The 17,941-nt window shown below is 37.9% G+C and overlaps 1 protein-coding gene across 1 annotated transcript in view; it reads right to left on the reverse strand.

Annotated features, from left to right (window-relative positions):
• Cers3 (ceramide synthase 3) overlaps positions 1-17,941 on the reverse strand; it is a 78,693-nt gene that overhangs the window by 48,486 nt on the left and 12,266 nt on the right. Inside the window, exons 3-6 of the mRNA XM_076848850.2 lie at positions 12,986-13,104; positions 6,993-7,050; positions 6,418-6,468; positions 757-849 (exon numbers count right to left, since the gene is read on the reverse strand). Coding sequence (XP_076704965.1) covers positions 757-849; positions 6,418-6,468; positions 6,993-7,050; positions 12,986-13,104 — 321 coding nt within the window. The remainder of the gene's footprint in view (positions 1-756; positions 850-6,417; positions 6,469-6,992; positions 7,051-12,985; positions 13,105-17,941) is intronic.

Raw genomic sequence — 17,941 nt, forward strand, 5'->3', positions numbered from 1 at the left:
TTGAGCAGGGCATCGTGGTGCACCTGTAATCCCAGCAACTTGGAAGGCCAAGGCATGAGGATCATAAGTTTGAGGTAAGCCTCAGAAACTTAGCAAGACCTTGTTTCAAAGGAAATAAAAGACTGGGGATGTAGCTCAGTGGTAGAGCACCCCTAGGTTCAATTCCGACTACCAAAAAAACTAAATAAATAATAAAACACAATAAAATAAATGGTTTGCTGGACCAGCAAAAAGTTCAACCAAACATTCCCTGAAATTCATCACTTTGTGACTTCAGAAGAGGCATTTGGATGGCTGTGACTCAGTTTCTATGAACATAAAATAAAGTTAATAATGCTTGAAGCAAAATTTCCCAAGAAGAATGTCTGATGAATTCAGGGAAAAACTCAGAAAGTATTATGTAAAGTAAAACTAAGAGATGTGGCTGTGGAATGAAAACTAACTTTTTTTCCTGTGCTTTAAAAACATTAAATTTCTAAACCAAAAGAAACAGATAACATAAAAGAAATTTCTTTTCTTATTGAATGGGGTGGGGCTTCAAAGTTAAAGCTTCAGTAAGGTTTCACTGAAAATATTTACCAAGGCACAAAAGCAGGGGCATAATTTACATTATTTCATGTATTATCAAAAGCAAAAGAAAAGAACCAGAATAAATACATATAAAATACAATTTTAAAAAATTAGAATTTTGAGGAGAAGGATAAATTTTTTTTGAGGAAACTTATATAGAAGAAATTTTGTAAATAAGACACTTACCTTTCTCTTGACATCAGAGCCAAGGCTAAATAACAGAGACCAATAAAAACTCATTTCTAAAATGTAGTACCAATACTGGGATGGCAGCAATGGCTGAGGAAAAGGAAAGTAATCATTGTGTTAAATGTCATCTTGTCAACAATTTATTTTGATACATTTATAGTCCGAAAAAATTCCTAAAATAATGTTGATATATATTTCTTTTTTTCAACTTACAGAAACAAATTTGTAATATTTCAAAGTGACTTATTTCTAAAAAGGTAGAGAAGCACCCCAAAATCAAGTTAAATGTTTTATCTAAATAATTCATAAAACTCATTGTAATTGTCTTATATTAACTAAATGGAAGTTAAGTTAGAAAATCAATTATAAAAATATTTACTTAAGAACAATAGGAAATCTGCTTTGTTCCTCCTATGCTTCTCCTTGTTTAATGTTTCCTGAATACTACTGAAAATTTATCTTTTCTGGTGATAGTCTGGTGGTCAAAATTCATCCATTCTCAAATGGGACAGTAATAAAGTATGCACATTTACTTAAGGACTCTAAAACTTCTGAAAAAATTAAGAAATAAACTTTCACTGCTAGGCTTTCTCTTAATACTTGTACAGCAGGGAATGCTTATTTTAGCTAAGTTGAGGCAATCTATTACTTGGTGTGACTGATTGTTACCTTGATGCCCAACCAGAATGCTGACTTTGGTATCCAGACCTTGTGTGGTTCCCTCATACACTAACTATGGACTTGATCCCGGTCTTTAGTCAAAGGGATATAAGCCAAAGGGATGGAAGCAAAGACTTCATAAGTACCCTTAAGAAACCTTAGTTATCTTGCTGGAGAGGCTGCAAAGAAGGGAATAAAGGGACTGACTGAGGAAAAAAAATGAGGGTCAGCCACTAACTGACTAAAAATTCAGGGATGAACTCAGCTGACATGTTTAGCTGAGCCTAACCTAAATTGCCAACCCAAATCATGACCAAATAAATGCTTACTGTTTGAGGCACCAAGTTTGGGGATCTACTAAGAGCCACAGCCAAGTAATATGATGCATGGCATTTTTGGTTGAAAGGTGACGTCAGCTAGCCATTGAGATGATATGATTATGTTAAGATTTGCATTCATATGGATATTGGACTCCTGCTGTCCACCTCAGCCTGCTACAGGACTCCTGGAGAGTTCCCATTCGTTGGGGAAGTGCGGTAGGAGGGAATTCTGGAGGAGGAGCTTCCTCTTGGGATCCAGGAGAATGCCGCGTGCGTCGATCAGCAATCTTCCCGGGAGTGTACGGGGCATTGGCAGCAGTTTCAAAAATAACGTTTGTTCCTGCTTAAGTGGCTCGTGATTTTTTGCCCAGCCAGACTGCGGCAATTGGTGGCCTGTACAGGGACGCCTGAAGCTTGGAGGTGAGTAAAATTGCTCGCCCCTGAGGGAAGGCGAGAGAATGGGTGACCATTTCAAAAAACAATGTGTTCTTGTTTTGATTTATTTTGTTTTTGTTTCAAGCTGCCTATCCCTAGAATTTTCTCAGGCAAACTGGGAAAAATGGTTGGCTCAAGGTTTGAAGTTGTTTGGCCTTGAGAAAGAGAAAATTGATACAACTATTTTTTGTTCCGTTTTTGTTTCATTCTGTTTTGGTTTTGTTTTATGCTATCTTATTGGGTTGTATTACCTTTATAGTAGATTAGAAACTAGTAAAAAACAAACTGAAAGACTGTTAAGTAAATTGTTAGAGGTCCAGACTATGGTAGAAAACATGTTAGGTCAACAAAAGAGAAGGTCTCTCGAGCTAGTCAGACAGAGGAAAATTTAAAGGAAGAAAGCTTAGAGGAAAAACAACCATCGGGGGGGTGGGGGTGGGAGTTACAACAGGAGGCTGCTACTAACTCCGTTCTATCACCAGAGGGCGTAATTCAACCAACAGCTCCATCTACAGCTGAGCGGCCCTCAACTCCCATAGTTGATGGACGGAATCCTGAGGCAGGACCTCAAAGATTAGCATGCCCTGTACTTGAGCAGGCAGGAGGGCAACGAATTCACCGTGCTTTAGATTTTAAAACAGTGAAGCAATTAAAGGAGACTGTAACAACCTATGGTCCGCAAGCACCCTTTACCATAAGTATGGTCGAATCTATTACCAACTTGGACATGACACCAGCAGATTGGGCTAACATGTGTCGATCTATGCTAAATGGAGGACAATATTTGTTATGGTAGGTTGCCAATGAGGAATTTTGCACGGAGACAGCTAGGTGAAATGCAGCAGCTGGTTACCCTCAAAGAAATCTAGAAATGTTGTTAGGAAAAGGACCTTATGAGGGTCAACGGCAACAAATTGAATATGATCCTGGTGTATACGCACAAATTGCTGTAGATGCGGTTAGGGCATGGAAAACTTTACAGGGGCATGGAGATTTACAAGGACAATTATCTAAGGTAATACAAGGAACTAGTGAACCTTACGCTGAATTTGTAGATAGGCTTATTCAAACAGCTTCTAGAATATTTGGGGATACAGAATAGGCAATGCCATTTATAGAACAACTGGCTTATGACCAAGCAAATCGTTGCTGCAGAGAGGTCATTAGACCATGGAGACATGAAGATTTAAACACATATATTAAATTATATAGAGACATTAATGAACAAGGGCAAGTCTTGGCAGCAGTACAACAGGCTTTGGATGCCAGGCCAAAAACATGCTATAATTGTGATCAAACAGGACATTTTAAAAGGAGTTGCCCCATAGGAGGAGGGTTTAACAAAGCTAGGTATCAAAGGAATAGAATACCGGGTATTTGCCCACGATGCCGTAGAGGGAGACATTGGGCTAATGAATGCCGTTCTCAAACCACCATAGAGGGTATTCCGTTACCAAGTGTTTACCCATGATGTTGTGGAGAAAGGCATCAGGCTCCATTACCAAAAAACAGACTGGGGGGGCCCAATGCTCTGGGGCCCAAAACCACAAATATACAGGGCAATGGAGGAACCCGACAGCACCATCAAGGTAGTGCCCAGGACACATTATCCATTAAATCCCTCATCAGACAAACTAGAGGGAACACAGGGTTGGACATCTGCACCTCTGCCAGAGCAGTACTAACTCCAGAGAGTTCAAATCATTCCCACAGGAGTAAAAGAACCTCTTCCCCAAGGAACAGTAGGCTTTTGATAATCTCACAGTACTAGGAGGTAAACTGGTGTTCAGGCCACCCAAGGAAAGAAGTCATGGTAAACACTGTAGTCTTCTATTTAAAACCACTGAAGAAAACAGTGAAATTTATGGGTAAGCTGGAAACACACCTACCAGCACAAAGATTGTGGTCCACACAAAACAAAAGTAGATCAATCACATGACATACTTTAATGCCCAACAGAAGTGAAAATAATATTGTTAGAAGGAAAATAACATCCTGACCATCTATGTTTAAACATCCAATGTCTGTCGTTCAAAAGCTATAAAGGAGAAAGAGACAGGAGCAAGAAAGAAAACAGATCCAAATGTGAACACATTAGACTTATCTGATTTATATCCAAAATAACATGAAAAAACAAGCTAAAAGAGACATTTTCTGTAGAGAACTGAAACCCATAAAAAATAATTACATAAAAAGTTGAGAATTGAAAAATACAGTAACTGAAACTATGAACTCAAAATATGTGTTTAGCAACAGATTAGACACTGCTGGAAAAAGCAGTAGTAAGCTGGAGGACATGAAAGTATAAAAAAGACCCAACTCTAAAGTACCTGAAATTTTAACCCATTTTCATGCTAACATGTTGATTTGCCACAAGTTTCCTGGTTGCTAATAGAAGGCAGGAGATAAAGTATAGTTTATGATTTACAGTAATAGCAGTAGCCAGACTATCAGTATCTGGGCCACTTATTCCATCCTCAGTTTCCATAAGACTAAACAAAGAGGACCAAATGACAATGGCATACACAGTAAATTGTGTTACATGAGAGGAACCCTGAGCTAGGGGACCTAATTCTTTCATGATGAACAGTAGCATGTTTCTCTTTTCTCTGAAAAGAGTATCCCTATATTTTGCGACTGTTTGCCATACAAACATCCCTGAAAAAATAGTCTAGAACAAAAGACAGTGCTTCACTTCACGTGACATGCAAAAATCCAAAAGACTGTGGAGATATTCTCTCAAGAGACTGAAGCAAAGAAAGTGAATAGGATGGAAAATATTTTTAAAAGCATAAAAGATATATGAGGGCTGGGGATGTGGCTCAAGCGGAAGCGCGCTCGCCTGGCATGCGTGCGGCCCGGGTTCGATCCTCAGCACCACATACAAACAAAGATGTTGTGCCTGCCGATAACTAAAAAATAAATATTAAAAAAAAAATTCTCTCTCTCTCTACCTCTCTATACCTCTCTCTCTCTTTAAAAAAAAAAAAAAGAGAGAGATATGAGGCCCAGTTTAATGGTCCAGTATATTAGTACACTTGTAATTTGAATTCCAGAAGATCGGAGAGAAAGGAAGGAACAGAAGCAATGGCTAAGAATTTTACAAAAAATACATCAATCACAGGTTGCAAAAAAAAAGAAAGATGGACACTAAGCAAGAAAAGTTCAAAGTAAACTATATCTATGTATATCATAATAAAACTGCTGAAAGATAGGATAAAATGTTAAAATCAGCTAGAGGAAAAAGACATTATTTTCTTTTTGTTTCTTTGCAAAAGTAAAAATGACAGGTAAATTCTTAAAGAAGCCAATGGGATCCAGAAGAAAATGGAATAACATCTTTGAAGTGTTGAAGAAAAATAATTGTAGCCTAGAATTCTGTACCCAGCAAAATGTCCTTTAAAAATCAAAGGTCATACAACAATTTTTAGCCAAACAAAATCTGGCAGACCAACTGTTAAAAAAATACCAAAGGGACTCTTTTTCAACCAGAAGGATAATAATCCTAGATGGAAGCATGGCAATGCAGATAGTAATGGATACCAAGAAAAGAATAACTTGACTGATTTACAAAAAAATAATAAGAATAAATGCAGAGCTCCAAACATTTGGGAAAGTAAATGGTATATTCTAATGACTTTTCAATAACTGAAAAAAAAACAGAGCTCTAATTTGTATTAGACTCCAATTAGTCAAGGATGTATATTGTAATCTCTAGGATTGGATAACTAATAAAGAATTAAAAAGCACTGAAAAGTCAACAGAAGGGAAGAAATGGGATAGCAACTTTTTAAAAAACTTGAATGTGGGGATGGGTGTGTAGATCAGTGGCAGAGCACTTGCCTAGCACTTGTGAGGCACTGGGTTTGATCCTCAGCACTACATAAAAACAAATAATAAATAAAGTAAAGGTAAGAAGAAAAGATACAGAACTGTATTTAAAAAAAAAAACTGTCCCACAGAAAAGCAAGATGGGAATACAAAAGGAAATGAATCGAGTGGATACAAATAAAAACAAATAGTAAAATGGAATATTTAAATCTAAACATAGAATTCATTAACCTGTGAAAAAACTAAGGAATGAGACAAATGATGAGTCACCAAGAATAAGGAAACCCAGGTAGAGAAAGAGCCGATGATGGCATGGTAGTGGGCAAATAGTAGAAAGAGGACTAAGACCTAAGGGGCAATTTTGGGGGACTGGGTGTTGAAAAGGGGAGGAGCTATATTAAAGGGGTCTTACCTGTCTGGGATAGCCATTCCAAACCTCCCAGAGGTCATATGCCCAAGGTTTCTGGAAAAAAAAAAACAAAAAAACAAACAGGAAGCCAGGAGACAAGAAATAAATTTGTCAGAGTCAAAGGCTAATTTCAACAGAAAACAGCTCTCCCCGATGTTTACTGGAGGCAAAGATACACTGCACAGGAAAACTCGACTTTGTATAATCTTATTGCTTCTGTTGTACACAGTTCTCCCTGTCTAGGTATTTATCCATATTCCTATGTGACAACCCCGCCAAATTCACTGCTTCTAATGAATCTGGGATCAGTAAATAGTGCTATCTCATTGAGGGGATTATTTTGAACAAGTGAATCTACTAAATTATTTCTGATTCAATTACTGTGTCTGTAGCAATAAAAATATCTTGAGACATCCATACCAGTAAAATATTTGAGCAAAGTCTTGAATTTTAAGAGAAAGCTCTAAACCTGGTTATCTAACTGGAGGTATTATATCCTAAAGGAATACATAGGCAGAAACTTTAAAAATTAAAGGCAGACGCAGATTCCAACCAAAGATATCAAAAAGGGAACTTACATCATAAAGAAATGCAATTCCAGCAACAGTAATCATTAAGTAAAATGCAAATCTCCAGCTGCCAAAAGAAAAAAAAAGTCTTTACTCCCTTATAAACATGATTGACATCTGAGAAGAAAAGGATTTGGTATGACAGAGTTTGAAAGAACATGCATTCTGGAGTCAAAGAAATCTAAATTCATATCCTGGCTCTGCCATTTATTATATATCTACAACCTTAGGTAAATCATTTCACCTCAGGAAGTCTTAACTTCCTCATCTGTATAATGGGAATAACAAAACTTACCCCAAAATGTAAAATGAATTAAAGATAATTTACAAAAGTATTGATCATGGTTCTACTTTGAAATAAGCAACAATACATATTAGCTACTTATTATTATAACTAGGCCAGTTCTGGATACATAAAAAAAATAATGAATTGTCATCAATGTAGAGAGAAGCAATCTAATTAGCTTAATAACCTCTTTTAGGGGCTGAGGTTGTGGCTCAGTGGTAGAGCTCTTGCCTAGGATGTGTGAAGCCTGGGTTTGATTCTCAGCACCACATAAAAATATAAATAAATAAAATAAAGTTTAAAAAGTAACCTGATTTATTCCCATTTAATTCCTACTTGAAAAACTTGCATGTGGCCATACTTAACTCTTTTTTCTTAAAAGCAGAATTTGAAAAAAATAGTTTTCTCATGTATGGGGAAAGCTTTACATATTAAGAACTTTAACAACATCAACTGATAGCAACATATGAATCTAAATTTAGATCCTGATTCAAATAAACAATCTGTAAAGAAAATTATAAGACAATGAAGGAAATCCAAATGCTCATTAAATATCTGTTTGCAAATTAAAATTCTTTTAGTATGATAGTGGTTTTTCACTTATGTTTAAAATAAAGAGTTCTTCCCTTTTAGAGATACACCCTAACAGACTTAGTAGTTAAACCATACAGTGCCTGACATATTCTTAAAAAATTACCTGTGGCTGGGGAGAGTAGCCTGAGGAGGTATTTAGATAGCATAATATTGGCTTTGAGTTGATTGTTGAAGTTGGTGATTGGTAGTAGCAGTCATAGTTCATTATGTAGTCTTTCTACTTTTGTATATGTTTGCAACTTTCCAAAATAAACAAAAAGCTTATACTGGGGCTGGGGATGTGGCTTAAGCAGTAGCGTGCTCGCTTGGCATGTGCGGAGCTCTGGGTTCTATCCTCAGCATCATGTAAAAAGAAAAAAAAGATGTTGTGTCCACCAAAAATTAAAAAAAAAATTAAAAAATTCTCTTTCTCTCTCTCTCTCTCAAAAAAAAAAAAAAAAAAAAAAGCTTATACTAAAAGTTATGACAGGGCTGGGGCTGGGGCTGAGCCGTAGAGTGCTCACCTCACATCACATATGTGAGGTCCTGGGTTTGATCCTCAGCACCACATAAAAATAAATTAAATAAAATAAAGATATTGTGTTCAACTACCACTAAAAAATAAATATTTTTTAAAAAGTTATGGCTATTTTATCTAATGATTGCTGAAGCAATAATAATACCAAAATAAATTTGAGTGAGGCCTTACAGTGTTTTCCTCAACATCCCTGTAAGACAGGTAGGAAATAGGGACATAAGCATATACTGATTTTGTAGATGAAAAATCAGTCTCATTATAGCAAGGCTACTTTCTCAGTTCATGTAGTAAGAAATAATAAAGCTGAGGCTATAATCACAGGTCTTTGGACTCTGCATTTAGTAGTGTTTCCTGAACTTTATCATTGCCTCTGAGTTAGATCATAGTCTTTCTTCATAGCTTGTTTTTTTAAATATATATGTATATTTTAGTTGTAGTTGAACATGATACTATTATTTATTTATATGTGGTGCTGAGGATCTAACCCAGTGCCTCTAACAAGCTAGGCGAGTGCTCTACTGCTGAGCCCCAGCCCCAGCCCCTCATAACTTGTTTTCATAGGAGAAAAAGGGTGGATTTCAATGCTCAGAAAGTTGAACCATAAAAATACTCAAAGGGCATTTTACAAAATGAGAATTGAAACCTGTCTGCACTTGTCATCTTTGTGTTTGGCCTAGACAGCATTTCTTTGGCTCCCTGGGTTATCTTGTCCAGACAAGAATCAAAAAATAGATGATAAGGCCAGACAGCCCACAAATGCAGCCAAAAGTCTAGGTGGCAAATCTTTTGTATCTCAAACATTTATTGACATCTTGAGTCTGTGCCAGGCACTATGCCAAGCACATGTTATCACATTTTTTATCAAGATTTTAACATTTATTTTAACAAGATTATGAAGTTGATACTATAATTAGACACTTCTTGCAGACCATTTCTTGATTCTCACAAACCTAAAAAGTAGATAAGATAAATACTAAAGGAAACTGGTGCTGAGTGAGATCATGAAAGTCACCAAGGTCATTAAATAATAATAACCAGATGCAAGAGTGCAACCCAAGTTTCACATTTTTCTGGACCAGTTCTAGTCAGGTTTCATCACACTATACCTGAGGTTTTCAAAGTGTGCACCAGGGATCCCTGAGGTCAGAATATTTTTATAATACTAAAACAGTGTTTCCCCCTTTTGCTCTCATTCTCTCAGAAGACTGCAGTGGTAAATTCTAGAGGTTGCATGACATGTGATCATATTATTGTTCTGAATGAAACTGCACTGGTGAAAAGTGTGTTCATGCAGTCTCATATTTTATAAATGTCTGTTTTAATATCTAATACAGTAAATGTCTGACTAATTAAGTTCTTGGGATTTTTAAGAGAACATGGAATCCTGGATGGAGAAGTTTGAGAACTACTGCACTTCATGGATGATAACATGAATAATGATGTACTTGCTGATGCAATTTTACTTGGTTTATTTGGTTACTTCTTATTCCCAGGAGAGGCTTATATAACATAATTGTGGGAGGGAAGGAAAAAAAAAAAACACTAGGCAAAGCTGGTAATAGTAGGAGAAGAAGGAACTGCAGAGTGAAATCAGAGAGAAAATGGGCAGTGTGGATTTAGACCAATGGTGAAAGAAGCTGGTGGGGCCAGGTGGGGCAGGATGGGACTCTGTAGTGGGAGAGGTAGAATGGAGTAGGCAGTGTACCTGTGTGGTCAGGCAAGGGTGAGTTAACAGCCACCTGGAGAGTCCTCCCTCTGGCACTGGGTATTCTTTCTATACACCTTGGGTACTTTGGAGTTGCTTCTTATTATTAGATGGAAATGCTTACTTTAAAAAGAAAGATGTCCAGGTAATATGGAATTTGATTTTTTTAAAGGAACCTCTGTGGACTAAAATCTTGAATGCTGTGGCATGGGACACAGGGGTTACCACTAAAGGAAATAATCATGGAAACAATTAACTGAGCTCAGGGTGCTCAGAGATTAATGTATTTAGACGTTATGGAGAGCACCAACAGGATTTTCTGTCTGTTGGAGAGTAATTTGTAAGAGGTTAAAAATGTTAGGAAATATAGGTTTCCTGAGATTTCCAAAATGTCTGGGCTAGTACCTTAGGCACTGATTTCTGAGGTACATTCCAGAAATTAATAGAATAAAAATAAATAGTAAAAATTAAACAGCTTGGCATTTTACCTTCATCTGTTTACACAGTTCATAATCAACTTTTAACAGTTATCTGACAGGATAAATTTGTGGTATTGCTAAATAAGATAAAGCTTAAATTTTACTTGTGGGTTCACTGTTTCCTGAACATATTAGATAATTTCCTGCTTTGCATCTTTGCTTTATGTGAAATTCCATCCCCAAATCCTGCTTTCTTTTCTTATGGAAACTCAACCCATTCTTCAAGGTTCAGATAAAAAGGTTTTGTCTACTCTGAAAAGCTATTGTCTAATGCTGCTGATATGCTGACACCCCCCTCTGAAGTCCCAGAGTACATCTAAACGTGACCATGAACCTGCTGGTGTACAGTCCTGCATCTCTGGAGTGGAATAACAATAGGTGTTATGGTATTATGGGTAATGGTCAGGTCTCCCCAGTCAGCTGGTTAGGGCTAGGGAACAGGCCTTACATGTTTACTTCCCTCTTAAAATCTAGACCGCTATACACTCTAGGATAATACTCCATGCTGAGATCTTCAACATGAACCTCTGCATGACCTGACTCACTGGTTAAGGTAACTCGAAATTCCCTTCTCTAGCCTGAACTTTGTGATCATCTTCCAATGGAGAGCATAGCCCAAATGTTTCCAAATTTCTAAATGTTACTCTGTGTAGGGTATGCTACACAGAGAAGAAGGCAGGAGGTGGCAGGTGCAGTATGAGGCAGCAGAAATTATATCAGAATAGGAGAGAGAAGACTTGAACACAACAGCTCCTCAGACAGCTAGGTAACTTTGAGCCAGTTCCTTAAGCTAGATGGATGTGCAGTTTCTCATTTCTCAAACATAATAAGCCCCTGTTGGTGGGAGAATCAAACAAACTTTCATAAACTGCAAGGCACTACAATGCATAAGAAATTGCTAGAGGGGCTGGGGATGTGGCTCAAGCAGTGGCGCGCTCGCCTGGCATGCGTGTGGCCCGGGTTCGATCCTCAGCACCACATACAGACAAAAATGTTGTGTCCGCCAAATACTAAAAGAATAAATATTAAAAAATTCTCTCTCTCTCCCTCTCTCTCATTCTATCTCACTCTTTCTTTAAAAAAAAAAAGAAAGAAAAGAAATTGCAAGAGAATTTCACTGGAATATGATTCAGCTCAGAAACAGAGAATGAGTCCCAGCCTGGGCACTTTAAGATAAAAATCATCTGTTAGCAATAATGAATGAGTGTCAGAAGGAAAAAAGGAGGATGCCATATGAGACCTGATCTACTATGCCCTTCTTTGTGGTGATGAGTTATAGATATCCTTTGTGTCAACCTGACATCAGTGGCAAAGCAGTATTAACTAATTTTTCAAAAGCTAAAAACCATAGAGAAGCCAGTTAGAAATAGCAAGGCCATGCACGGGGAGCCACTGCAGGAAAGTCAGTATAAGCCTTTGACCAGAAAGAGGGTGTTTAGAGACACCCTGAAGAATGGATCTGTCCCTCTAGACACTGGCCAACTTCACAGTTGGATTACAGACTCAGGAATGTATAGAGAAATTAAATGAAGTCATTGAAGTTTTGCCACAGGCTCCAGTTATTTATTTGATTCTTAATTTGGCCAGTCATTTATTTTAACATCAAAATAAAATTACCTGGTAGAAGTCACTAGAAAATGTAAAGGCCTTAAGAAAGAAACAGGCAGTGTCAAATGTGGTAGCAGACACAAACCAACTAATATACATTCATCCTGATATAGAGAAGAGGAGATAGTAAGAGCATTGATTGAGACCACCTTTTGGGGCAGTTTCTGCCACCAAGAGAGTGACCCAAAGTGCTACAATACGAGGGGGAAAACACAGCAGAACTCAAAGGAAACAAAAAATAAATCCAGTGGAGCCTCCCTGCCTGGAGACTATTCTAGGTAAACCATGCTTGAGCCCCAGCCCATCCTGACCCTCCTGTTAAGTCATCTGGGATCCAAGAGGCACAGGCTGTGCAATCCACAGGCAGGGCTAGGCTCATGAACTAAGTCAGACAGAAAGAGGTCCTCACAGTTATTGTCCTGAGAAGCACACTGGGATATGTTCTGAGACCTCCTTTGCTCCTACCATCATAGTGAATGGAAACAGGAGAAAAGCCTTGTGACCTAGTACCAACCTCAGCTCTAGAAGAGACAACACCAGGTAAGACATATCTTACCTCTTATCTGTTTTTTTTTTTTTTGGTATTTATTTTTCTAAGTATTTAGTGTCTCCTGTCTACCTTAGAGAATTCATAGCTGGTTCATTTCAGAGAGTAGGGAATGGAAGTACAGAAGGGAAAGGAGCAGGCATAACACTCTGACATAACAGAGCTGGGTTTGAACCCTTCCTCCACTCCAATGTTAGTATCCTAAGAGGACCACTCTGCTCCACATAATTATGCAGAACTGCAACAGCTTTGACCATCATTCTTACCAGGCTTCCTGAAATTTCTTCAACCTGCAAGGCCTCTCTTGATTCCGCCGACTCCTAAACCATCTTTCCACCTGGCGCTCCGTCAAGTTACACTTCTTTGCCAGCCCATAAATATCAGTCTGAAAAAAGATGAAACAAATCAATGAGTGATAAAGAGCAGAATCAGATAGGCAGGCAGTTAAAAGACAGTGAGCTTGGGTTATAAAATCTTGTATATGAGGGATAAGAGACCTTCTGCCATGAGACCGTGAGCCAGGGAATTTATCTCTTTTGCTTATGGAATTACTCACACACACACATCAACAAAATAAAACAAACAACAGAGAGAATGTCAGTAGCCTAGCTGTTTTACTGAGAAAGACCAAATCTTCCTAAGTTGGTAGCAATCCACATGTTCAAGTTTCATTCGTGAGCTCATTCACTCAGCTAAAACTTATTTAGACTTGCTAGGCGCCAGATAGAGTAGCACAGTTTTAAATGTCAATCAAACCCAGTATTCTAATTTTTCCTGTAGTAAAACTGAAGCCTTTTAATCATTTTAGTGACTGTCCAAGAGCTAAAATTCATAGCAGAGTGTTGTCAGGAACTTAGATTAGTGTGCTGTTACATGATATAATAGTTTTAGAAGGTAATTTAAGAAAAACAGGTGCTGGTCATTTACTTTCACATTTAATCAGATATACAGCTCATTTCAAACTAATCTGATCTATTTCTAATTATTAAAATAATGATTGAAAAATATAATGACAGTTTATCCTCTGGAAAACACTAATCTACAGGCTATGATTTAAAATTAGAAACAATATGGATGATGAATTAGTTCAAAGGTTACAAACTCGGTGGTCAACTAGGGCCAAACAAAACAAATTATCAAGTGGGCCAGATCTGTTTCATAATAAATAGGATTTTAACACAGGTATGTTTTATATGTTGTACTTAGGGCAATAGTCTTTATTTTCAGACAAATAAACCTGTAATTTTTTGAAATTACAACAATTCCAAGAACTTTATGAATATAAGAAAAAAATTTTTCCTCTTTATTATACTGTGAAAAAATTAAAATTGCCTAAAACTTACCCTCAATTTTGGCACTGAGGAAATAAGCAGTAACAACGTGGATGCAGCAAATAGAAAAGCACATGTCACATCACTGTCTGATGATTCCAGAGACAAAGCAGTCCGAGGATGTTGATGTGAAACCAATGGGTTTTAAAAATGTGGATCAATACCCAGAGGAAAGGTTTTTGTTTGTTTGTTTGGGTACTGGGGATTAAACTGAGAGTCACTCAATCATTGAGCAACATCCCCAGCCCTTTTTTATATTTTATTTAGAGACAGGGTCTCATTAAATTGCTGAGGCTGGATTTGAACTTGTGATCCTTCAGCCTCTTGACCTATTGGGATTAAAAGCATGCACCACTACACCCAGCCCCCAGAGATAAATTTAAGCCAGTAGCAGTGAACACTGTGAGGCCATACAAAGCCTGACTGCAGGCCAGATGGCTGAATATCCAGCCGTCTGTAACCAGCCAGATAGCTTTTGCTGTATCATCTCATAGGATTCATCGAATCATTCAGGGCACAGAATAACAGCAGATAAAGTCATCAGAAGCTACCACACTGAAGGCCTGGAAGAGGACTAATTACAGCTTAATATCCCTACCAAACTTAATAACCTTACCTTAATATCCCTACCTAACTTAACTTGATCTGAAGAGAGGGAAAGAAAAACGAAACAAAACAGGATACAGCCCATATTAGTCTGTTTCCTGTAAAGTACACCCTCTAATCTTTTTTAGGTCAAGGGTTGGCTTATTGCTGTTTGTTTTATTCTTCTGAGGAAATAGAATAGGAAACTATTCATTAGTGCCTACTACTTCTGGGCATTGTGCTCGATGTTGGAGATCTAAATGAATGAGACTTCCATGAGCCTCCTCACAAAGTATGATAAGGATGTCAGATGATATCACAAGGAATTATAATAAAATAGTATGAGTGTTGAGATAGAGAAAGATCAGGGTGCATGGGACTTTACTCCATGTAGGCAGTTCCTGGAAGTCTCCCTTCAGCTAAGCCCTTAAAAGTGCCCCAAGGAAAAGATGAGGAAGCCAGTGTCCTGCAGAGGTCATGGACAGATGAGAGCAGGGAGAGCAGAGAAGCCTTGAGAAATGTAGAGTCTCCTAGAAGGGGAGGAACAACTGAGAAGAGGGTAGAACGATGTAGCTAGGGTCACTTAGGAGGACTTCGCCTGGAATTTACCAGATTATAGGCTGCTTGTGTTTTAAAGTCTCCCTCTTATAGTGTGTAAAGAATAAATGAGCAGGACGGAGACTGGAGGTGGAGATGAAGTTCATGCTGCCCTCCTAGGCCTCTGCTCTTCACAGTAAGGGTCTAACAACCGAGGCTGGACAATATTGAAAGTATGGGGGCAATAGAACCTGGTGGGAAGGGCAGCAAGGTGAAAATAGAGGACCCTGTCCTCTTGCCTCCTAGCAGCACAGTCTCCAGCTCTACATTCTGTCTCGGGAAAAATGGCATAGTAATGAGGCCATATGTTTCCAGCCTCCCAGGAACAGCCTCCTAGGATCAAGAGATGGAAATAGGCTATATCAAGGATCGATTGCTGTGTCAGTGATAGAGATTTTTATGGCCAAACACAGAAAGGAAAGCATGGACTGAAAATTATTTAAGAAAAAAGTATTATTTCCTTCTAAAATAATTTGAAAACATTATTGATCCCCAAGACAGATGATATAATTCAAATCCTATTATGTGGTCCATAATAGGACACATTCTCAAATGCTGCTATTCTGTATTCTATATGTTCTGAGAGTGAAAGGGTTCTGGGTCTAACTTTACTGTTTTAAACATTTCACTCATTCATTAAAAAATAATCTCTCCTTACTAGTGTCAGGCACTATTCTAGGCATTGGAGATCTAGCATTGAGCAAAAAACCTTAAGTTCTCACTTTCATTCTGGAATTTCCCCAGATCTTAGAACAATCCAACTTTGTTATTATCCCACCACTTCCATGAATATCTGTTCAATATATGCATCTAAAAGATAATAATTGTATATGATTTGAAGACTTTTCATTTCTTGTTTTTGAGTAGAGATGAACCTAATTAGAAGTCAGTCTTGACAATACTGGCCTCATGCATGACAATATTATTGGATGAGAAATCTTGCAAGCAAAAGTTTCTAGAAGTATTTAATTAATACATGAAACAAGCAATTATTGAACATGTGTATGCACAGAAAATTGGGCAAGATGTTATTGGAATGGAAACAAGCACAATTAAGTGATCAGCAATATGCCCTTGGTATAATTTGAGTTGAAAGACATGTTTTAAAATGCTTCTGTAGAAATCAGTAAATGATAAATACAAAATTAATGGTCTGGACTACAAATAATAAACAATGACCTTTAGCATCCACTATACACCACACACTATTCTAAGCCCTTGTGTGTATTAATTCCGTCCTTAGAAGAACCTTACGACAGAAACATTATCATCATGCTCAATTCAAAATGGAGGAAACTGAGGCACAGAGAGCGAAACTAATCTGCCTATCTTGGCACACAGGGTCTGAACTGGACTCTGGTCTGCTCAAAGCCTGTCCTCGCAATCATGCTTTCAGCTTCTCTGTTACATATTACTATGAACATGGTAATGACTAGAGAGTGGAGGGAAAGCATCACAGGCAGAGCCTTGAGGAGACATAGTGTGGCCCCAAGGAGGAGCAATGAAGGGGCCAGGTTCCTGGCTGATTGCTTGTGGTAGATTTCACCCAGATTCTTTGAATCTCATGTCTCACCTGTAAAATAAACTGCACTAGGTGAGGCTTTTGCTCTAAAAATGTTTGAATCCATGGATGAATCAATCTAGCTAATGGGAACTCATTGACCCAGGAACTGGCTCCTTGACCCAGGAACTGGCTTTAGGTCAATCTTCAAGTACCACATTTTTTAAGCTCTCTTCCAGATTTGTTCCAGAGCAGTTCTGATCATGTTTTCACTAAGGAAAAGGCTAGATAATAAGTTCCATTGTCACTATATTTGATCAATGGCAGAAAAATTGATCTGTTGGTCAGAGATGTTGGTCTCTTCCAAATCTTTCTCCAAACATATCTGATCAAGCCCCAACATACCTTCCTATGCAGGGAGCTCAGCAGAGCAACGAGAGAAATAGCTGTAGTAGATACAAATGAATTCATAGGGTTGAGGACCCTCAAAAAATCTATCTGTCCTAAAATGCTGTTAGCATATACTCAACTTTAAAAATGATTGATGAAAGCTGTCTGCATTAATCATGGAGGGTGTGCCACTTTTTTATTTATTTATTTATTTTTGTGGTACTAGGCCTCAGGCATGCTGAACAAGCACTCTATAACTGAGCTACACCCCCAGTCCAAGGATGTTCTATATTTGTAGAAGTTTCATTTCATATGTCATTTTAACTATGGAAATATAATGAAACTGTAGTGAACAATAGACTGACCTGGATACTATTTATTACACCTATTAATTAATTAAACATTTCAGAGCCAGGCATAGTGGTGCATGTAATTCCAGTGACTCAGGAGGCTGAGGCAGGAGGATCCAGAGTTCAAAGCCAGCCTCAGCATAAGCAAGGCACTAAGCAACTCAGTGAGAACCTGTCTCTAAATAAAATACAAAATAGGTCTGGGGATGTAGCTTAGTTCCCCTAAGCTCAAGCTCCAGTAACAAAATAATAATAATAATAATAATAATAATAAAGATAAAAGTTTCAGTGATATATAAAAATTCATTACACATCAACACTTGAGAAGGATACCTTGTAGCAGGCATAGTGGTGGGCACCTATAATCCCAGTGACTCAGGAAGCTGAGGCAGGAGGATCACAGGTTTGAGGCTAGTCTCAGCAATTTAGTAAGACCCTGTCTCAAAATAAAAAATAAAAAGGGCAGGA

This window comes from Callospermophilus lateralis, chromosome 3 (genome assembly GCF_048772815.1).
Source record: "Callospermophilus lateralis isolate mCalLat2 chromosome 3, mCalLat2.hap1, whole genome shotgun sequence".
Lineage (NCBI taxonomy): Eukaryota > Metazoa > Chordata > Mammalia > Rodentia > Sciuridae > Callospermophilus > Callospermophilus lateralis.